We start from the raw sequence: 23,972 nt of genomic DNA, 5'->3' as shown, positions 1-23,972 counted from the left end.
AATATATTGCCATCTGCATGCTAACAGTTTTTTTGTCTCAGTCGGCGGAGGAGGAGGATACACACGGTGTAGCCTTGTGAGGAGGAATGCGAGGTGACATGGTACTAATTACATTAGTAGGTTGCGAAATATTGTCTTTTTTCATTCATTCATTCTTTTTTTTCATTCATTCATTCTGAAATTACAACATTCATCCATTCATTTTCTACCACTTATCCTCACAAGGGTCACTGGGGGTGCTGGAGCCTATCCCAGCTGTCTTCGGGCAAGAGGCGGGGTGTACCCTGGACTGGTCGCCAGCCAATCACAGGGCACATATAGACAAACAACCATTCACACTCACATTCATACCTATGGACAATTTGGAGTCGCCAATTAACCTAGCATGTTTTTGGAATGTGGGAGGAAACCGGAGTACCCGGAGAAAATCGGGGAGAACACGCAAACTCCACACAGAGATGGTTGAGGGTGGAATTGAACTCCGGTTTCTTAGCTGTGAGGCCTGCACGCTAACCACTCGTCTGCCGTGCAGCCCTATTGTCTTTTTAAAAAATTAAGTTTCTTTCTAATGTTAAGATCTTGACTCGTCTTTTTCTTAACGCTAATACACGAGACCCAATCTCATATATTGTCCCTACTCATCTCCTTCTTAGACCCATTTTTAGAAGACTCTGGTCAGAAAGCTTGACAGCAGCTTCAGTGTGAAAGGTGGACATAAAAATGGCCATAAATTCAATTGAAATTTGAATTTGCCTCAGCTTGCATACATTCCACTTACCGTACAATATGATTTGCATCTTATGCGTTAATGTGTTATGTGAGTCCAATCCCATTTTGCGTTACCAAGGTGATAAATACTATTGAATTCAAGAAATAACTCATGGCAAAAGAAGAAGGTGGTGTCTTGCTGCCACATTGTCTTTAAAAACTATCACATCAAGAACCATGTCTTCAATGAAGGTGAAGGTCAATGAACCTAAAATATCCATTTATCCCTTTCAGTCATCATTGAAATTGAAATTTGCGTGTAAAACTGTAGTAACTCAAATTGCACTAACTCAAAAGACATGTTTTGTGTTAACATTTTTGGCTTTCTGGAACGGATTAGTTGAATTGATAATACTTTTCAAGACAAAAATAGATTCAGTTAGCATCCGTTTCAGTTAGAGTCGGTAGGTTCCGCTGACTATGCGAGAGTGTGACTAACTTGTAGTGAACATTTGAAAAATAGACTGCAAATATATATGAACGTCTGAAGATTTTATTTTGATAATTTATCTCACTAAATGAATAAAGAATGAAGTCAGAATCAGAATGGCCTTTATTGTCATTGTATTGCATACAACGAAATTTGAGTGCAACTCCATGGTGGATTTTGTAGAAAGTAAAAATAAAAATAAGGAAAAAAATAAAAGTTAATAAATACAAAAAGTGGCAGGTGCTGTTCAGAATAAATGTAAATACATGTACATCAAAACTATAACCTATACAGTAAACAAAATGTAGAATTGCAGTGAACAAAAGGTAGTATTGCACACATTGTAACCGAGTGTCACTTGAATAAATGAATCTTATTGCACATAAGTCTTGTATTGCACATTTGAAGCTTATTGCACCTAACAGTGAAATGTGTATTTTCGTAGTGCAGTATTGATCATTTATGATTGTTCATTGCAGTGATGGCTTTGGGAAAGAAGCTGTCTCTGACTCTGTTTGTCCGGGTTTTGTGTGACCTGTGGGAAAGTGGCAAATTAACTGTGAATAAAGAACTCTCGAGGCAGAATCAACCACACGCTGCCGTCACTGATCGACTTGGCCAAAAGGCAGCCCTTATCACATTTCTCTTGTCTCAAACTATTTGTCTGAGGAATGATGGCCAAGGCATTCACCTTCCTTCTTCTACCATCTATATTGAGATGTGGGCCACTCACAAACACCGATAAAGCTTTGTAAAAGTGGAACAACATGCCCTATTTGGTTGAGTATAGGTAGAGTGATGAGTTTGGTTCGATGGCGCCACAGTTTGTTATTGTTTTAGAAATTCTCTCTGAGCAATAATTGCTAATAGGACTATGGAATGTTGCTAAAATTCAGTGTAATGATAATTTTCAATAAAAAAAAAAATACTAATGAATAATGACAAAAAACACACAGACTGGCTATTTTTCACATTATTCTATTCTATTCTATTCTATTCTTTGTGGCTGAAAACAAATCCCAGGAAAGATTAATCATCTTGAAACGGCACAAGTAAGATGTAAGAACAAAAATATCTCCCATACATTGTTGTTGTTGTTGTTCTCATTCTCCTCTCCTGGGTTGCAAATGTCATCACTTACACACTGAAACCTGCACCACGGTGATAGAAAAGGATTGCTCGTCATACTGTACAGTATGTTGACTGCTGAACATCGTCTGTAATTAGCTGTTGATGGCTGCTGGCGATAATGTCAGACCGTGCAAACATGCCCCTTTACTGCATTGCTATTTTAATTGGCATCACAGTGCTATAATGTTCCCTCTTTGAATCCCTTCACTGCTGTTTAGCCGCTGACAAGAAGGAAAGGTGAGGGAATTGAAGACAGGATTTTTTTTGGGGGGGGTTAGACAAAATAGAGTAAAATCATATGACCTCTACTTTCTCTACCGCAGTGACAGCTTTTCCGGACAGCTTCAACATGAATAACTTCAAGGCTGCCACATTTACAGAGGTACTTGCTTGTGCAATGTATTTCAGCATCCGTAGACGGAATTCGTACGCTGGCAAAAAGAAGGTGACTTCATAGCACAAGAAGCTGACAACACCACCTTGGCCATTTCACCCATGGAAATAATGTCACATTACGTTTATTGTATGTATTTTTGTATTTGGAACACACAAGCACATGGATCCCAGATCACTTGATATTTACAAAACCAACCATTTGTTACTCATAACAGTACAACAATGTTACACAATCTTATATTTATACTTTCGGAAACATACTTTTTTGTTTTTGTTTTATCGTGATTGTTAAATGTTCCCCTTCAATTTGGTATGAAATTAATATGCAAAATTAAACCAAAGCCATTGTGAGTGGACAAAAAAGTAAGACTCAAATTAAATCCATTCAATAGCGGGAATGAAACATATGTAGAATTATTACTTACCTTTTTACCTCTGCTAACTACCTATTCTACTGTCAAACTTTATCCAACGGCAGCTTGAAAAATACATATTTTGGAGGGAATACAGACAAAATCATTAGAAAGGTCAGAGAAGAAATGGTCACACTAAAAAGATGGTTTGATGATAATAGATTGTCCTTGAACCTAAGTAAAACTAAAATCATCAAGGACACGCACCAGCAAATACAAATAGACGGTGTAGGCATTGAAAGGGTGAAGGGAAATACATTTCTGGGGATCACAATAGATGAAAATATGAGCTGGAAACCTCATATTACAAATATACAACATAAGGTGGCCAGAAATATTTCATATTGAACAAAGCAAAATTTGTTCTCAATCAGAAATCATTCCACACTCTTTATTGCTCTCTGGTTCTACCATATCTTACTTATTGTGTGGAAATATGGGCTAATAACTATAAAAGCAATCTTCACTCGCTAAATGTACTGCAAAAAAGGTCAGTAAGGATAATTCATAATGCCGCCTACAGAGAACATACTAACTCCATATTTCTAAAATCACAAATACTTCAACTTGCTGATATAGTTCATCTTCAAACAGCTAAAATAATGCATAAGGCTAAAAACAACCAATTAGCTAAAAATGTCATCCAATACTTCTCTACAAGAGAGGAGAAATATGATCTCAGGGAAGAAGTACATTTGAAACACTTGTATGCTAGGACTACGTTAAAAAGCCATAGCATTTCAGTATGTGGAATCAAACTATGGGATGGATTGAGTAAGGACCTCAAACAATGCACAACGATGAGCCAATTCAAGAAACAATACAAGCAGTTGATGTTTGCTAAATACAAGGATGAAGAGTCTTGAACCAGTCATGATGTGCTATATATATCACTATATTGACACGCACTATGGTACCCATTATGGCATTGGATGCTCATATCACCTTGTACTTCGGTACGTGACAAAAATGAAAAAAATGCAAAAATAAAAACTTAAACTATATTAGGAAAGCAGGAAGTGAACAAATGTAAGAGTTACTGATTGTAAAAGTACCAGATGGAGGGGTAGGATTTAATAAGCTTTGCTTCTTCCTACTCCTTTTGGACATGTGGAACTGTGAACTGATTATGGGATGCACTCAATTGTAATCTAATGCATGTTCAAATAAAATAAAACCATTACCATTACCATTACATATATCACCTTCTTTCTCAGAATAGCAATAAAATGAAGGAACCAATAACTTATGTTCAATATTTAGTTAATTAACATCAGCGTACAGGAGTAGGGGGTACACAGCTTCAGGTCAAATGTCTGAAGGGGTACACCACTGTATGAATATGAACTAATAACTATAACCAAAATAATAATACAGTAATATATACATTAAACCAGCTGAACCGAAAGCCCAACCCTGTGCATGCACACACACACACAGTCCTTGGCCAACAAAAAGGCCAAACAATTTAAAAGACGGAGACCCAGCCAGCAGGATAAGTGTTGAAACCAAACTCTGGCAACAGGAAGGGTCACGCAATAGCAATGTCAATATCAAAGGCAAGCAGCAGCCGGTCATTACCGTACAGGTGGCGCCGTGAATGTGGACACCAGTATGGGGATGGGAGGGGAGCACACGGTCACAACTCTGTGTATGTGACGTTTCTGTATTGCAAAAAGGGGGGAGATCAGGCACCGTGCACTGACGGCGAAACTGTTGGCATAACAAAGATCACACAAGCGGCTTGATGCCACAAACAGCTGGTACCACATACCTGCTGATGGCATCCCTGGGAGGACACGGGACAGCCTGAAGCTAACAACCCGCTTCACAATGGCACAACCAGGGACTATCTACAACAGTACGGTCATAAATACAAATGTGTGTGCAGTTCTCTAATTGCCATACAAATAAATATAAAAATATAAATAATGCATCCCCGAGCTGTGATTGGCTGGAAGCACAATCACATTAGACAACACCATACTCAACAGGGTGGATGACAAACTCCATCCTGCTACAAAAATAAAATTATGATTATTGAGAACCAGTGGTTATGAATAGGGTTTAATTTATTTTGAACATGAATACAGTTTACATTGAATGTTTCATATTACAATTCTCAATTCCAAAAAGGAGTAGGGAGAAGCAGAGCAGAGAAGTGGTTGTGCCTTATCAAGTGATGCTGCATATGATTCCTTTTTAATTCACATTTTTGTGGTTTTATGTTTTTAATTTGATCATTTAGGTTTGTTTTCTAGGATGAAGCAGGATTTGCCGACTCCAAATTGTCCATAGGTATGAATGTGAGTGTGAATGGTTGTTTGTCTATATGTGCCCTGTGATTGGCTGGCGACCAGTCCAGTGTGTACCCCACCTCTCACCCAAAGACAGCTGGGATAGGCTCCAGCATGCCCGCCACCCTAATGAAGATAATCAGTACAGAGAATGTATGGATAGATTATATATTTGTTTGGCTTCATTGTGTGTGATTTTTCAGTTTTTATCATAAAAATAGCAAATACTTGTGGTGTAACGGCGTTAGCAAAGAAGTACAGAGTCAACTTGTAATGACGTCATAGTTGGGTAAGTTATACTTTGAGTTTGCCAACTGAATTAGCCTGGCAGGATACTGTAGTATTGTGTAAATTAATATCACAAGATTTGGTGCTGGCAGTGTGATCCAAGATGGCCGAATAAAAAAATAATAATAATAACAAAAAAAACAAAACAATGTAGTATCAGCACACATGCACTGGACTGTTCAGGTTGTCTCAGTTTCACCTCTCACCTGATCAGGCGTCATTTTGGTTCTTATCTTTAATACTTGCGGAGGCTCATCTTCTACATGGTTGCAGGAGCAAGTCCGAGGCACTTCTGGTGGTATGTCTTTTTACCAGGAAGCCTCTTTGTGTGACCCAGTGGTCTAAGCTGGTTGGAGCCAGTGGATATTGATTATGCTCACAATGGGTGTGATAAGATAAAGATGCAAGGCCAAAAGCAAGTGATACAGATACAGCAGGTAAACAAGTCTGCTCTGGTCACACCATCTAACCAAGAGAGGCCTACGTATGTGTAACTACATCCAACAAAGACAAGGTGGCTCGATTACGTTATATTACTTGATAGGACAGCTCTAGTCTGAGAACTTGGTGCAAGATCCAAAGTATGCATCCTCTAAAGGAGGAGGCACATCCAGACAGGATGTGGTTGTTTAGGTGTCATCACCATTCCGATGTAATGATGGTCATGAAGAAGCCTGCTTGGGTGAGACACAAATCATCCTCTAAAGCAGGGGTCGGGAACCTTTTTGGCCACAAGAGCCATGAAGACCAGATATTTTAAAATGTGTATCTGTGAGAGCCATATACATTTTTTTAAACATTGAATGCAATAAAATGTGTGCATTTTTATGTAAGACCAACAGTTTTAGATACAATGGGCTCTAATTATGTAGACCAGGCACACTACCCCACGCCAAGGGGGTGTGGCCAGCATACTTTCGTGAGCAGTCCAATAATAAATCAGATACTTGTTGCCATTAATGCAACTTCTGCTGCTGCATGGTTTTGCACCATACTCAGTATATTTCATTCTTTTGGCCATCTTTGCCAGAAGGCTTGCTTCTGCAGCTTTAGCTAGGTGACTATTTGACTAAAGGAGGAAAGTTTACATTTACATCTCAATGACCGAGGTACACTACCGCATTAATAATCGAGTTTTGGTGTTTGACCTGGAAAATATCATCAGGAAAGATAGATATGGTTGGCCGTATTGCAGTAGAAAATAGATGGACGGATTAAAATGCATAAGAAAGTTGTTGATTTTTTATATTTTTAACAGTGATTTATGTGATGTTTACTTTAAAATGTTAGCAAAAATAATTTTTTATTGTGGTAAGAAATGCTTGAGAGCCAGATACAGTCATCAATAGAGCCCTATACCTGGCTCCCGAGCCATAGGTTCCCTACCTCTGCTCTAAAGCAACAGTCGAGTTGCGTTCAATGCACTGACGCCCTGATAATACAATTATTACTTGCTTCAATGAGAACATTCACAGGCATACATCTGCATCTTTGTTAACTCACTCAATCTCAGCCATTTTGGACTTTATAAAGAGGCCAAGGGCTCTATATAACAAAATAAAGATTAGACTCTCAAGTCTTAAGTCTCGTCTTTAAGTTTCAGCAAAACGCCCCAAAAATGGTTGTTTTACATCTATTTAGGATCATCCTTGTTGCTGCAAAAAAGCTATTACTACATTCTGGCTTAAAATAGATACCCTCCATAGATAGCTCTCCATCCATCCATTTTTTTAATACCGTTTATCCTCATCAGGGTCATGGGGGTGACTTTGGAGCGGTGTACACCCTGGACCATTCACTCACAATCATACCTATGGGCAATTTGGAGTCGCCAGTTCACCTGATTTAAGACATAATGTGTGTTCATTTTGTTTATTGGTTAAATCTTTTTCCTGCGTATGCTGGTAGTTCACATAGGCTTTCTGTGGTTACAAGTCAACCATATACATATGCATATGCAACGCTGAACTAAAAAGCTGACAGAGCTGCTGTCTGCGGTGTTTAGTGCGGGATTAGCAGCGCTCCCATTTCTTTTTTCCACAGTGACGATTTTATCCAGTGTTAAACAAGAATGCGGCTTAATAGGGCTTAATATCACACTTGAGCTGAAAGCACAAACGTGCTTGGGATTTACAGTATACGCATGCAGGTACTTTTATTGAGCTTTTACGAGCAATTACCCGCACCGCTGTTGACCTTTCTGGCTTGCAAATTTTACCTTTTCTTCTCTAATGTTTTTGAAACAACCTCCTTTGCTATTAAATATATTTTGTGACTTATCTAGTGGGAACATCCGATGTCTTCCATGGAGATGTACACAGCTCTCAAATTGGGATCGGCCATGTTTGAAGTGTTTTCAAAGTTTTGGTTGGCCTGTATGACGTTTAAAGTTTGGTGATTGGTTTAGATGTTTACAGCATGGTAAAACATTATGACTATACACTTTTAACAAACATTTGCCACTGGGGCTCAAATAGGGACAGAAGGGAAAAGTTTGAGAACCACAAAGTTAAGACATTGTTATTCCGTTGTGGAACGGCGTAACCTCATTATGCGACTGTCTGCACACACATACGTATACGTACATGCGCTGAAATGTAAAATATCTGTTTGAAGATATAAGATTCACCCTACAACAGGCATCCGAACGTTGCACCAAGAGCCACTAACAAATAAATATGCTAAGACTTTTTTTCAAGAAGAAACTGCATCTCATAGGTGAAAAAGCTTCGACCTTTTCTCTTTTTTTCGGCATTTTTGCTGTTTTTCTACATATTTCAACGTTCTTCTTACATGATCTTTGTAAATTTTATTCTTGTATTCATATTTTTTACTATTTTCCCATAATATTATAACTTTTTCTTTAATCTAATATTAAAAAAATATATATAACTTTATTTTGTTTGTTTCTCATAATATTCTGACAATTCTTTCTTTAATATTCCAACTCATTTGCTGGTCAAATGACATTGTTTTCCCTCGTAATATTAGGAGTTTATTATTAAAATTAAGCCTTTCAACTGTGCTTGTGTGCAAGTCTTTTCATGGTCTCTGACATGTTTAAGGCACAAGAACCATCTCGGTCTCTTAGAAGCTCAGGTAGTGGTCTCCTGCAGGTTCCCATAGTCAAGACGAAACATGCTAAGGCTTGTTTTGGTTTTATGCTGCCAAAATCTGGAACAATCTTCCAGAAGATGTGCGACAATCCTCTTTGTGTCCAATGTCCAAATCCAAGCTGAAAACACTTCTATTCAACTGTGCATGTGACAACTGAAACACCTTGTGTATGAATTCTGCTCTTTACCTGACTTGACTTCTGTCACGTTCGGCGAGTACGTCGTTGTGTTGAGACCCCAGGATGCAGGACAGGACCAAATGCAGGTAAAAATATTTATTGCTTACAATAATAGCAGCAGCAGGATAAAGCAACTCAGGAAGGCAGACGGACAAATGATAATGATCCCACCCAGGGAGAAACACACACCTGATCTAAATACAAACAGGAAAACTCAGCGACAGGTTTGGGTGATGAGGATGACAAAGGAAGACGAGGCAGGACGTTACATACAAAGTGGGAGTGTCCAAACATAAACAAAAGCCCAAGAAGGTAACAAACCAAACTGTCATGCAGGAGCCTACACAGGGCGTGACAACGTCAAATATATGACTTTTTGTCTATGACTATTACTAGGCTTGTGTGTGTGTTTCATAAAAGGATGAAGAGTCTTGAACCAGTCATGATGTGCTATATATATCACTATATTGACACTTACTATGGTACCCATTATGGCATTGGATGCTCATATCACCTCGTACTTTGGTACGAGGTGCATTATTAAAAAAAAATAAAATAAAAAAAATAACTTAAACCAGGGGTCTCAAACTCAATTAACTGGGGGCCACTGGAGCTAGGGTCTGGACAAGGCTGGGCTGCATCAGGTTTTCCAAAAAAAAAAAAAACGCATTTATTAAAAACAGAAAAATATACAAACTTTTTCAGTGCTTTGGTTCCGATTTTCTACAAGAAAAGCTCTGATAAAACATTCCACTGTTGTCAAATATCTTAATTTTTATTTTTCTGCACAAAATAAGATTAAAAATAGATAAACAAATCAAGAATAAAGAAAATCAATCAATCAGTAATCAATAAATATAATAAAAATAATAATAAAACGACAAATAATAAAAACTTAAGAAACCACATATAGTTGGTGGGTAGACAAATTATTTTTTTTCAGATTAAAATGAACAAAGCATTATTAGAGCCCTGTAGACATGACAAAACACGACTATAGTCACATTTATACTCTTTTTATTTACAACATATTGCGCAACTGCAGGGTCTTGAGACACAACTCGCTAACTCGCCAACTCGCTAACTCGCAAATTAGAGAGCTAGCGACCTAAACGGTAGCCTTCAAGTTATTTCCTTTAAACTTAAATAGCCAAAAACGTACCACTTCCACACGGATAGGGAGGATAACTATTAACAGTTATTTAACCTTTAACATGAACATTAATCAAACATAATAATTTTTTCTGGGTACATGATACCATACAGCATCCATATCAAACTTGCGCGGGCCGCACTAACATTAAACTTTCATATCAAGGCGGGGGCCTCAAACTAGTGTCCTGCGGGCCACATTTGGCCCGCGGGCCATGTGTTTGAGACACCCTGCCTTAAACTGTATTATGGAAAGCAGGAAGTGAACAAATATAACAGTTACTGATTGTAAAAGTACCAGATGGAGGGGTAGGATTTAATAAGCTTTGCTTCTTCCTACTCCTTTTGGACATGTGGAACTGTGAACTGATTATGTGATGCACTCAATTGTAATCTGATGTATGTTCAAATGAAATAAAACCATTACCATTACCATTACCATTACTTAATTAATACATGGATGGATGGATGGATGTCGGCTATACGGTGAGCAAGTGGTTAGCGCAGGCCAAACAGCCAGGGTTCTGGTTTCCTCCCACATTCCAAAAACATGCTAGGTTTATTGACAACTCCAAATTGTCCATAGGTATGAATGTGAGTGTGAATGGTTGTTTGTCTATATGTGCCCTGTGATTGGCTGACGACCAGTCCAGGGTGTACCCCGCCTCTCGCTCGAAGACAGTTAAACCACTATAACTGATTCCATCTCAAATGAATGTGAACAAAATGAAACGTGTGTGTCACATTCAGGTTGTCTGTTGAGAAACCCTGACAAATAGTTATGAAATCCTTCCCAGGGTCCATTGGGAGCTTGTCTTCATCTCAATGCCTGACTCAGTCAGGATAAAATGGTGCAGAGTGATGTTGAGGGCATTTTTCCTTGATAATACCAAAGCCTGTTTATATCCGTGTCAGTAATCGCTAATCCAGCCTACTTCTCAGGTCCAGATATCAATACGGGGTTTGGGAGCCATGTGAGGTGGATTCTTAATGTCATGTCTACTCTTTGCTTCCCGTGACGCAAGTGGAGGGAAGCATGCATGAACACTGTGGACTTTAACAGATCAGGACAAATAAAGACATATGTCTATTGTATTATGATCACCAGTTATATCAATTGTTTTTTTCTTTTCTTTGTGTTTCAGGATTTATGAGCGAGTTATAGACCCGCCGCAGATGGAGCTCACCCCAGGCAGTGGAGTCTGGCTGGGACAGCACAGCCACAAGCACGGCCTATTCAAGGTGAGACTGAAAAGATGATGCATACATGGCCATATGATTCCCCCGTGCAACTTAACGTGATTCACATTTAAAGCTGCCTGGGATAATTGGACAGATTTGCACGGGGTTGAAAAGTGGAAGGGAGCCAAGTACTTCGTACAAGACACAAGGAGGGAAGAAGTACCGTGGGGCTCGGAGACGAGCTGCATACATCTCAGCGTGTGCTTTGAAACTCGTATTCCCAAGCTCATTACAATGTCGATTTTTAATCACTGTTCATTTTTTTCAACCTCCTGCATATGCTTGGGAGCAGACAGAGGACATGGCAGATGATGTCAAAGATATGCTCTTGTTCCTTTTTAACCCACACCCCTTGCCCACCCAATCATTCATTCTTTCATTTTCTATGCAGCTTGTCCCCACTAGGGTTGCAACCCACCCAATCAACGAGCCCTTTATTTCTTCTCTATGTAACATATTGATTAGTCTCCAGGCTCTGCTGTGCTATATAGTCTATCTCTTCAAATCTTCCCCTGATGCACACAAGCCCACAGTCTTGCTTTCTTCTGCTCCTTTTTTTTTTACCTTGATCTAGACTTAAAGGAGCTCCTTATTCTAGAGGAAACCTTCTGGTTTTGAAAGAACCTTCACCGTGCAGTTTCCTATCCACGCTTGGCTTAATGCTCGAAGACTGTCACCTTTCTGTGTTCAAGGCATGTTTAAAAGTGATTGTCAGAGACAGATGCTGCGGAAGTGGCTTGTATGAAGTGACGGAGGGAAAGATGACGTTTCCCCTGCAGTCTTTACACAGGTTTGAGTCGGCATGTTGGCTGACAGGTGTGCATGTAACACCTTGAATCCTGAACCTTTTGCTTGGGTGTGTCAGAAGAGCTGTCAGATGAGCTGTCCCCCCCATCAGAGTCAACCACAGCCGCACGCTACGCAAACACGACATTTGTACCGCTATGGGTTCTTGCCTGTTAAGCATTAGATGTAATTTATGTATTTTAAAACAAGAGGCCATCAGTAGAAGCTATTTCGTTTAGAGCAGGGGTCTTAAACACGCGGCCCGTGGGCCAAATGTGGCCCGCAGGACACTAGTTGGAGGCCCCCGCCTTGATATCAAAGTTTAATGTTAGTGCGGCCCGCGCAAGTTTGATATGGATGCTGTATGGTATCATGTACCCAGAAAAAATTATTACGTTTGATTAATGTTCATGTTAAAGGTTAAATAACTGTTAATAGTTATCCTCCCTATCCGTGTGGAAGTGGTAAGATTTTAGCTATTTAAGTTTAAAGGAAATAACTTGAAGGCTACCCTTTAGGTCGCTAGCTCTCTAGTTTGCGAGTTAGCATGTGTCTCAAGACCCTGCAGTTGCGCAATATGTTGTAAATAAAAAGAGTATAAATGTGACTATAGTCGTGTTTTGTCATGTCTACAGGGCTCTAATAATGCTTTGTTCATTTTAATCTGAAAAAAATAATTTGTCTACCCACCAACTATATGTGGTTTCTTAAGTTTTTATTATTTGCCGTTTTATTATTATTATTATTATTATTATATTTATTTATTACTGATTGATTGATTTAATTTATTCTTGATTTGTTCATTTATTTTTCATTTTATTTTGTGCAGAAAAATAAAAATTAAGATATTTGAGAACAGTGGAATGTTTTATCAGAGCTTTTATTGTAGAAAATCGGAACCAAAGCACTGAAAAAGTTTGTATATTTTTCCATTTTTAATAAATTTAATTTTTTTTTTTTTTTTTTGGAAAACCTGATGCGGCCCAACCTTGCCCAGACCCTAGCTCCAGTGGCCCCCAGGTAAATTGAGTTTGAGACCCCTGGTTTAGAGGATAGAGAATTTTATTAGAAGCCATCATGGAGAAATACTTTTGATGCTGAATGGTTGCAGCGGTATCCCTAATTCATAAAGACATGCATTTTATTAGTGTTCAGTTTGGCAGTATTTGTCCTTCAAAACAACAAAGTCTTATTGCATGTTCAAAGTTTTAGTTGCACACACACATCGGGATGTTATTTCTGACTGTTCTGTATCATATATTCTATATACTAAGCATACTTACTACATACTAAGCAAGAGTCTGGAGGAAGTAAAATGAAGCAATGCAAATGATATACAAAGAGCTCTTATCAAATGCACTTCTCCAACCTTGTGGCTGTTTTTATGGATTAAAACTGCTCTAAAAGTGACATCCTCTTTTGCCTCCAGCACAAAAACACTTAAAATATGCACAAATACCTCTTTGGTATTGAATGTGTTAAAAAACAAAGATAGCAACTTTTGATTTTGTATGCTCTAAACAACCTCCCTACCCTAACAGTTCATTCTGAATGAATACATTGATCCAATGTCAATTACATTTTTATAGAAAGTTCATTATTGAATTTGTTTCTTACGTTCCTTTACAAGTCTAGTAATACTGAAAAAAAAAAAAAAAAAAAAAAACGTTTCAGGTTCACCGATTGATCTGCAATTTGTTGAAAAATTAAAACAATGCGCCTGATTCACCAATATGTTTTGATTGATTCATTCATTTTCTACTGCTATCCTCACGAGGGTCGCGGGGGGTCTGGAGTCTATCCCAGCTGTCTTCGGGCGAGAGGCGGGGTACACACTGGACTGGTCGCCAGCCAATCACAGGGCACATATAGACAAACAACCATTCACACTCACATTCATACCTATGGACAATTGGGAGTGGCCAATTAACCTAGCATGTTTTTGAAATGTGGGATAATTTGTTAAAAATGCTTCAAAAGGTTTTTAACAAAGCATTTAAGTTGGATTTACAAAGCCTTCAACATTGCATGGTTTTTTGCACCTGTACTCAGTTCAACCGCTAATTAGCAAAGGTGAGGAAATGACTGTTATGTTTGCATAGCTTTCCCAAATAACAATCATTTTCACTTCCTGCAATACGATCGATTATTCATTCATTCATTTTCTACCGCTTTTTCCTCACGAGGGTCGCGGGGGTTGTGGGGAGTACCCGGAGAAAACCCACGCATGCACGGGGAGAACATGCAAACTCCACACAGAGATGCCCGAGGGTGGAATTGAACCCTGGTCTCCTAGCTGTGAGGTCTGCGCGCTAACCCCTAGACCACCGTGCCGCCCCCACGATCGATTATGTTTTTTTTTTATTTAATACTGTTACTTTTCCTTAGATTTGTGGCCTATGCCAGTAGTTCCCAAAATATTTAACAGTCACGTACCTTTTCAGGCATTTGACTAGGAGCCATGTGCCCCTTATTCCTGCACAAAACATAAACATTTGTTTATTTTTGAAATAATGAACATAATTAATTGGTTCATTAACCTTACGGTATGTCCGGTCTGAACCTGTGTATTTGGCATGGGTTCATAATGTTTCTGCTAAAGAGATAAAAAAATCATCCTACACATCGTCATCCATCCTTCCATGATGGCAATGTATCAAGTTTGCGTATTAATTTAAGACCAAATAGAAACTGAAGATGGTGGTCTAATCATTTTTTCCATGACAACATGTATTAGCATTCATGTCAAACTTTATCAAAATATGACCATGCAAAATATACATTTTTGACCAAGGATTACTATAGAATTAAGTAACCAAATAATTACATTTAATTTTTCCATCCATTTTCTATACCGCTTATCCTCACGCGGGTCACGGGTATGCTGGAGCCTATCCCAGCTGTCTTCGGGCGAGAGGCGGGGTACACCCTGGACTGGTCGCCAGCCAATCACAGGACACATAAAGGCAAACAACCATTCACACTCACATTCAAAATGTCAAACGGTACAGAGAACAGTGCATTATGTTGGTCAGTATTTCCCAGCCTTTATTGAGCCAAGGCACAACGTTTTACATTACACTCCAGAAGTCTCCAGAAACACCATCAAGCGTGCCATAACAATTGGATACACAGGAAGAGCATTTAATACTACCTGTCACGCCGCATCAATAAGGATCATTTTTACAAAATAATACTGAGTACATTTTTTCCCCCCGAACCATCCATCCAATTAAATTGGATAATTTCTCTCAGCAGACAGTGATGATCTTTCATATCACACTAAGTTGCTGTAGCACAGTGGTTGGGATTCACTGGTAGGTTCTCCTTGCTAATATAAACCTTGAGCAGTAGTATTGATATCTGTGTAAATAGTGAATGTTGGGGTGCAACACTCTCTCCTTGCTTGCTGTTGTAAGCAATCACTGTCAATTACCCGTACATCACATCAGATGCTGAAGCTGACTGACGTCATCACACTTCTAACAGTCTGGCTTGATGCTTTGTTATTGTGTGGACGTACATGCAGTTATAGTATCCCACCCCCCTTTTTTTGCACAGAAATGTACAACAATATTTATGCAGTTTAATTAGTGACTATGAAAAATATAGACTGGTTTTCTGAAACCACTTTTGGTAATAAATATACTAGCTGGTGGTGTTCTTATATTTCTGGTGCAATATGCATACTGTCCTTTTTTTTATTATAGTTCATTTGCGTTTTTGTCCACGGTGATTATTCCTTAGTGGTAAATTTTTGACACACAATAAAGAGTCTATTTTATTCCATAATTTCACCCAATAACAATTATTTTTCTGACTTCCATGTGCAACTTCATGAACATTCATGAAAATACAACCGTAGTATTGTAAAACTGCCCATGTACGGAGGACACTATTATGAGTTGGCTGTGGTATTTATTTATTTATTTTAATTCATAAAGCCGGGCTGCACAGTGCAATGAGTGGTTGGTGTACACGCAACACAGCTAGGAGACATGGGTTCAATTCCCCCTATGTTGAGTTTGCATGTTTTTTCCCATGTGTGGGTTTTCTCTGTACTACGGTTTCCTCCCACATTCCAAAAACATGCTAGGTTAATTGGCGACTCCAAATTGTCCATAGGTATGAATGTGAGTGTGAATGGTTGTTTGTCTATATGTGCCCTGTGATTGGCTGGTGACCAGTCCAGGGTGTACCCCACCTCTCGCCCGAAGATAACTGGGATAGGCTCCGGTACGCCCGCAATCCTCACAAGGACAAGCGCTAGAAAGTGAATGAATTAATTAATTAATAAAGCCACGACTGTAAAGCTAAAACTAGGTCTCGAGTTGTTAAAGGATAAAACAGCCTGCTGTATCTTTTAAGCGCTGAATGAAAAACGGAGGGAAAGTAATTAAAATGAAGAGTGACAAAGTAAAAAGTATGAAATTATCCAACAGTTTACACATTCTTCATAAATTGTTGAAATACCCGTGGTTTGGTTAGGATACTGTTTTGCGGCGCGCAAATTTGAAGGTCGTGGAGCGTTGATACAAGGTTTCAAAGTAGTGATGCTGTAGGATTCAGTCTTGGCAGCATCTTCCGCCTTGTTCCATTTCCCAACAGCTCTCATCCGTTTAAGGGTTGCTGTCAGTCAATACTATCATATCGGTAAACACAAATTTTGGCTTACTTTTGCTTTGCTGAACACAAGCAAAAACTGCAGTTCAAAGGGCTTAATAACAAACTAATGAACCCAGGGATTGAGCGCCTACTTATGTTTCTCTGGGCATCTGGTGTTGAAGCACCGTTTGAGTTCATTTTATATTTTTATATTTCAATTGATTTCCTACAAGCACGGCAAATCTTGACTTGGTGATATTTATTCACTCCTTGGTACAAACTGTGGGAGCTTCTTTTCCTGCACAACACATTTTGGTCACCTCGCAGATGTTCAGTTGGATTCAACTTTGACTACTTCCTCTTTTCTTTTTTTTATAATAATAACAACCTTGACTAAAGCCACATTCTTTGCAGAGGAAAAACAACCCAATAAACATGTGCTGCCACCATAATACTCTACTGTTGATTTTGTTTACTTTGATGATTTGCAGTGTTGTTATTTTTTTATACCATACATAACTTTTGGAAATATGGTCAGATTTACAATTATTAGTATTTCATTTTTGTCCCTTTACAGTCCATGCTATACACCAGTGTTTACAAACATTTTTTGTCTCGTGTACCCCCTGAGCCTTTTTGTACCGTCACTCACACGTGTTGATAATTATCCACAAAACGAAGGTAACATGATTTTGACATAACTGTGCCACAGGTTCTAGTCTCCCGGGGGAAACTAGTTGTTGCACACACATTGCATTTTATTGTCTAATTTAGAATATTTGACGATTATATTGGAAATTAAATGTTTCCACAATGCTATTTTCTTGTGTACCACTATGGTATGTGTACCCCTAGTTAGAAATCACTGCTAAAAACAATGGCTTGGAAGTTCTCATGTATCCTCCTCCTGTGTGACAACCTTCATATCTGCTTGATTCTATCTGAAATTGGCATTTTTTAATTGCACAATTCTGGCATTTTATATGATTTTTCTGGGGTGAGCTGATTTCAATGATATACAAAAATGCTTTGCTTTTGGAGAAATCATTAACTTTGAAGAACTGTTGTCTTACCTTATATTACATACTGACATACAACATACATTGATTAGTTGTAGACATAGGACGTTTGTTACAGTAATCCCTCGTTTATTGCGGTTCACTGGTTCCAGACCAGACCTTAATCAGTCAATATCCGCAAGTATGATTCCTTAATTGCAGGCTGCACGATGGACGAGTGGATAGCCCACAGGCCTCACAGCTAGGAGACCCGAGTTCAATTCCACCCTTGGCCATCTCTGTGTGTAGTTTGCATGTTCTCCCCGTGCATGCGTGGGTTTTCTCTGGGTATTCCGGTTTCCTCCCACATTCCAAAAACATGCTAGGTTAATTGGCGACTCCAAATTGTCCATAGGTATGAATGTGAGTGTGAATGGTTGTTTGTCTATATGTGCCCTGTGATTGGCTGGCAACCAGTCCAGGGTGTACCCCGCCTCTCGCCCTAAGACAGCTGGGGTAGGCTCCAGCACCCACTGTGACCCTCGTGAGGATAAGCGGTAGAAAATGAATGAATGAATTGCAGTATAGAAAACCCTGTATATGACTTCCATACAGCTTTTAATATTATTAGAGCTCTTTAGGCATGAACTAACACCCACATAGTCACCTTTACACTTGTATTACCCAATATAGTAGACATAATAAGACTAAGTCAGTGCAGGAAGTGGTGTTGGGGTGGGGGTGTGGTGTAGCCTTCATGCAGGTTTTTTATTCTGGATTATTGTACCTGTTGTGAGATAATTCAAACATGCAATAAAAGCCTGTTGTTCTGGTGATCAAATCTGGCATTTCTGTCTCTCTGAACATTCCATAGCATTACTGACACCTAGAAACCAGTGGAGAATACAACATTCTTTTACAGTGTCTTTGAATGTACACTGTTTTCTGAAAACCTTGTATTTTAGTTGATTTAGCCATTTTAGGTATTTGATTCAACACACTTTTGTTTTTACTAATAATAAGCCCAAAATGATATGATTTATTCATGTATGTTTTTGAAGAACCGTGGTAAAGAAGTGGTGAGGGAGGACTGTTTGTCCCTACGTTTTTCATATATATTTATCATATGTATTGATTTTGTTTTTGCTATGGCCTGTGTATGCATGTGTATAGACGAGTTATGAGTGGATGTATGAGAGCGAGCGAGAGACGAGATATATGGCTCCACTTGAATTACCTGCTAATCATAGACAGTGATGTATAGTCATATTACATCACCAGGCAGACATCTGTGATCTATACCATCATTTTTATTCTGATTGACATTTTCTGACAATCTCGTCTGAAACAGCCGCCGCGCACACAGTCGGTGTGTACATGTGTGTGAGTTTTTGTGCGAATGCGTTCTCAATCTGTGCTGCAAACCTGTTCATCTCAAGGCTCTCCCTCTGAGATAGAAGCAAGGTGTTGCTTGCATCCAGGCCAGCCAAATGCACTGTGAATGGATTTCACGCGTATTCCAAACGGCGGGAAGTTGATGGAAAATGTTCTTGAGATGACACATTTTAATGTTTCCACCAACCCGTTTCAAGGACAAATTGTGTGGCTGTGCATGTGGGGGGGGTTACAAGATTGGTTTTCTGAGTTTGGTCCCTGTGGTTATCATGGAGATGCTAAGTAGACATCTTGGCAACATAGTACTGTTGGATATGACATTGTGCCATTCACTATGATTGTCTGTTAAAAAAGAACGTCTGTAGTTGGGGACGATTTAGTACTGTAACTATGGTCACTTTTTCATACATTATTTTCAAAAGAAAAGGTGCACAGCAACATTTTATATGTCCCTGACCATTCAGTGCTATTTTTGATGTTTTTTCGAAATGTCAAATCTATCCCAATATTTAAAGTTTCGATCTTAGAAAGACTAAAAGGATACATTGTATATGAGGAGTTTTGAAGAAAGTTTCAGCAGAAGATGGAATTTGTTGACTTAAAAAAGGAAGACTAAAGGGAAAAAATACTTCTTTTGGAATTTTCATCATCATCCGCAATCCTATGTGAGACAAGAACACACATCTTTCCCATTTTGGCGCATTCTAGATAGCTGGCGCCTATTTCACCTATCAAGCCCAATAAAAAAACCCTCCAAGAATGTTTTTTATACATGCTGTACATCAGGGGTCTCAAATGTGGCACATGTGGCCCGCAGGACACTAGTTTAAGGCCCCCGCCTCGATATGAAAGTTTAATGTTAGTGCGGCCCGCGCAAGTTTGATATGGATGCTGTATGGTATCATGTACCCAGAAAAAATTAGTACGTTTGATTAATGTTCATGTTAAAGGTTAAATAACTGTTAATAGTTATCCTCCCTATCCGTGTGGAAGTGGTACGTTTTTGGCTATTTAAGTTTAAAGGAAATAACTTGAAGGCTACCGTGTAGGTCGCTAGCTCTCTAGTTTGCGAGTTAGCATGTGTCTCAAGACCCTGCAGTTGCGCAATATGTTGTAAATAAAAAGAGTATAAATGTGACTATAGTCGTGTTTTGTCATGTCTACAGGGCTCTAATAATGCTTTGTTCATTTTAATCTGAAAAAAAATAATTTGTCTACCCACCAACTATATGTGGTTTCTTAAGTTTTTATTATTTGCCGTTTTATTATTATTATTATTAGATTTATTTATTAGTGATTGATTGATTTTCTTTATTCTTGATTCATTTTTCATCTTATTTTGTATTGTAAAAATAAAAATTAAGATATTTGAGAACAATGGAATGTTTTATCAGAGCTTTTCTTGCAGAAAATTGGAACCAAAGCGAAGTTTTTTACATTTTTTTGTTTTTCATAAATGCGCTTTTTTTTTTTTTTTTTTTTTTGAAAACCTGGTGGCCCCAAAGTAAATTGAGTTTGAGACCCCTGCTGTAAATGCTTATACATGCATATTCGTGATAGCATGTAGATTACGGTATTTTGGTCATTTTACCGGAACATAAGATAAGATAAGATATGCCTTTATTCGTCCCTCAGTGGGGAAATTTGCATGGAGGGGGGGGACAACACTGGGAGAGGGGAGGGGAAAAAAAAACAACAAATCCAAACTAGACTCTTAGATGAAGGAGTACGGTGTGGGGACCTCGGCACACAAATCGGCATGCAGGTAAAATACATTGTTCGCACACATGGACACAAGACCAGCGCCACGAAGGGAAAATAGCCGATTCCTGGGCACATTGATTTTGCATACTCACATTACCTCCGGCAACAACAACAGCACAGAGAACGTGTTCTGTGTCGTTCTTCACGATGAGGATTCAGTACATTTTGGAGCCTGGATACATGAACAGTGAGGTACAAGTTTTAGAAACCGAGCTGGAAAGATGAGAGAGTAAAACGTTGCAGCAGACGGGGGGGCCGGAAGATTCAGAACCGGCATGACTTGGTGGTGTTAACGTAGAGCTTGCCAAGAACTCAAGCGTTTTGGACACAGCTCCAATAAAATGCATCATAATGAAGAATTGCTTGTGCTAACAAACCCTGCAGTGGTAGAAACTTTTCTCCACCTACGTAAAATGAACAGGAAAGGACGCCCCAGGCCAGGTGATGCCTGTACTGCAAAAGTAGCTCACCATACTCATGCTTTGTGCTCATGGTGCAGCTCAACAACACCTAAACTCCCCAAACAGAGTTAAACACTACAACAATGGTGGTTATTTTCTGTTATTCTGTCAAAAATTAGTGAGCATTCATAAGTCATAATTTCATCCACATCACAGCATATTAAGAGGCTGGTTTGACAGCATGATTATTGCACAGGTGTGCCTTAGGTTGGCCACAATAAAAGGCTACTATTGTGAATACGGTGTTATTACGATACTCTCTAACCGATGCACCACTCTTGTTCTTTTGGCCAGGGGATAATTCAGGATGTGAAGCTGATATTTGCTCCCAACGGCTACATCACACAATGTCCAAACCTTAACCGCAGTAAGTATTACTATCAGCCAGTATGTTCTCAACCTAAATAAATACAGTAAACCTCGGATATATCGGATTCAATTGTTCCCACTGGTTTTGTCCGATATAAGCGAAATCCGTTATATGCGTATACCGGAAAATGTCCGTTTTACGCATATATCGGATTTATATCCGGTATATGCGTAAATTGGATTTTATCCGTTATAACAAGGCACTTCCTTGACTATGTTTCCAATGTACCTGGACGCGCAGGCAACGCTGCAAACGCTGCAAATGACGTCGTATAGCGGCCTGTCGCGATTCGGCAAATCGGAGCGCCACGATGCGGCCATCCGATATATGCGAGGTAAATTTAATGGAAATGCATTGGAACGGGACTGGAGATTTTGTCCGAAATAGGCGAAATCTGTTATAAAAAATCCGATATATGCAATGAATTTTTATTGGAAATGCATTACAGAAAAATTGGTTCTTTTTTATCTGTCCGTTGTGAGCGAATTTCCGATATATCCGAGTCCGATATATCCGAGGTTTACTGTATAAATATATATAAATATAAATATAACAATGTTTTTACTTCACATTTCACATTGAAAATATGTTGCTTTCCCTTTCCGGATTCATTATGTTGTCTTTCTCCCTTGGCAATGTTAGTGTTCCTTTAATTCAAAATTCTGTTATGTTTCCCATCTGTCAGACAGCCACTGATCAATATGGTATGGGGACATAATCACATGTTGTCTTTTAAGCTAATGCCTACCTCGAACCTAACCAAAATGATTGAGACTTGTGTTTTGTTTACTATTGATTTGTATCCAAATAGTCCCGATCAGACGGATGATTTGGAATTGGAATTTTGTTGGTTTCTCTTATATTCCTTCTGTTTATGCATTTATTTTCCTTTCTTTCAGCCTGTCCAACCTGCAGCGACTTCCTGAGCTTAGTGCAGGGCATTATGGACTTACAGGACCTTCTCGCCAAGATGACCCTGAAAGTAAGAACGCAACTCTTCCACAAAGAGAATTATCATCTAGACCTTATAAATAAGACCCTGTTTATAAAGTGGATACATGACTGGCTTTATTGTCATTCATATACGCCATATGTATAGACAGCTGACCAAAATTCAGATTCCACTGGCTCATCAGATAAAATAGAAGAAGAGTAGTGGTGAGAAGTTTGGATACACTCTACAAACAGGAGAATTCATTTAATAATAATAAAAAATATATATATATCCAAATTTTTAAATGATCCTGCATATTGAAGTGATTATTATAGTACAAAATGCAATTTAATGGACAAAATAAAATGTAGAACCAACAATCTGTATACTGTATCATCCAGCAGTATAGAATATCCATCCATGTATATCCATCTTCCAGGGTTATACGAGTCCTTATGGTCCATTTAATCTGTAAATATCAATACATATAAAATAAAATGCCGCATTGAGCTCGCCTAGACAACGTCATTATATCCAATTGTAGCTTTGGAGGTAGCCCGTTATCATTAGCATTTGGGTTCACTTATACAGTTAAAAAGCCTGTTTGTTACATGTAATGGTAATGGTAATGGTAATGGTTTTATTTCATTTGAACATGCATCAGATTACAATTGAATGCATCACATAATCAGTTCACAGTTCCACATGTCCAAAAGGAGTAGGTAGAAGCAAAGCTTATTAAATCCTACCCCTCCATCTGGTACTTTTACAATCAGTAACTGTTACATTTGTTCACTTCCTGCTTTCCTTAATACAGTTTAAGGTTCGTTTTTTTTTTTTTTTTAATAATGCACCTTGTACCGAAGTACAAGGTGATATGACCATACAATGACATAATGGGTACCATAGTAACTGGAACTTAACCCAAATGATTGAGACTTGTGTTTTGTTTACTATTTATTTGTATCAATACAAACATGTTTATGTCTTTATTCTCACTAATTATGCTAATTAAAAATCTCAAGGGTTGAGATTTTGCCCTTTGTCCCGTGGTTCTTGAACGCATCCCGTGAGACGCAAAAGTCAAGTTATATTAACTTTGACTTTTTTTTGTTTTTTTACACAAACTGACATGGTCTTTTATTCGAACAAAAAAAACAACAAATAAAACAAGCAGCCATATTTTTAATAATAATAATAATAATAATACATTTTATTTGTATACCACTTTTCAAAATACTCAAAGA

General features: G+C 38.5%; 1 protein-coding gene across 2 annotated transcripts in view; it reads left to right on the top strand.

Moving 5' to 3' along the window:
* The window catches only part of LOC131139865 (protein kinase C-binding protein NELL1-like), a 238,263-nt gene that overhangs the window by 72,806 nt on the left and 141,485 nt on the right, over nt 1–23,972 (top strand). For both annotated transcript variants that reach the window (XM_058089793.1, XM_058089792.1), the window contains exons 5-7: nt 11,316–11,412; nt 21,716–21,788; nt 22,691–22,773. In XM_058089793.1, coding sequence (XP_057945776.1) covers nt 11,316–11,412; nt 21,716–21,788; nt 22,691–22,773 — 253 coding nt within the window. The remainder of the gene's footprint in view (nt 1–11,315; nt 11,413–21,715; nt 21,789–22,690; nt 22,774–23,972) is intronic.

The sequence above is a fragment of the Doryrhamphus excisus genome, chromosome 12 (assembly GCF_030265055.1).
Source record: "Doryrhamphus excisus isolate RoL2022-K1 chromosome 12, RoL_Dexc_1.0, whole genome shotgun sequence".
Classification (NCBI taxonomy): domain Eukaryota; kingdom Metazoa; phylum Chordata; class Actinopteri; order Syngnathiformes; family Syngnathidae; genus Doryrhamphus; species Doryrhamphus excisus.
The sequence above is the reverse complement of the archived record's forward strand: the minus strand, read 5'-3'. Positions and strand labels throughout refer to the sequence as shown.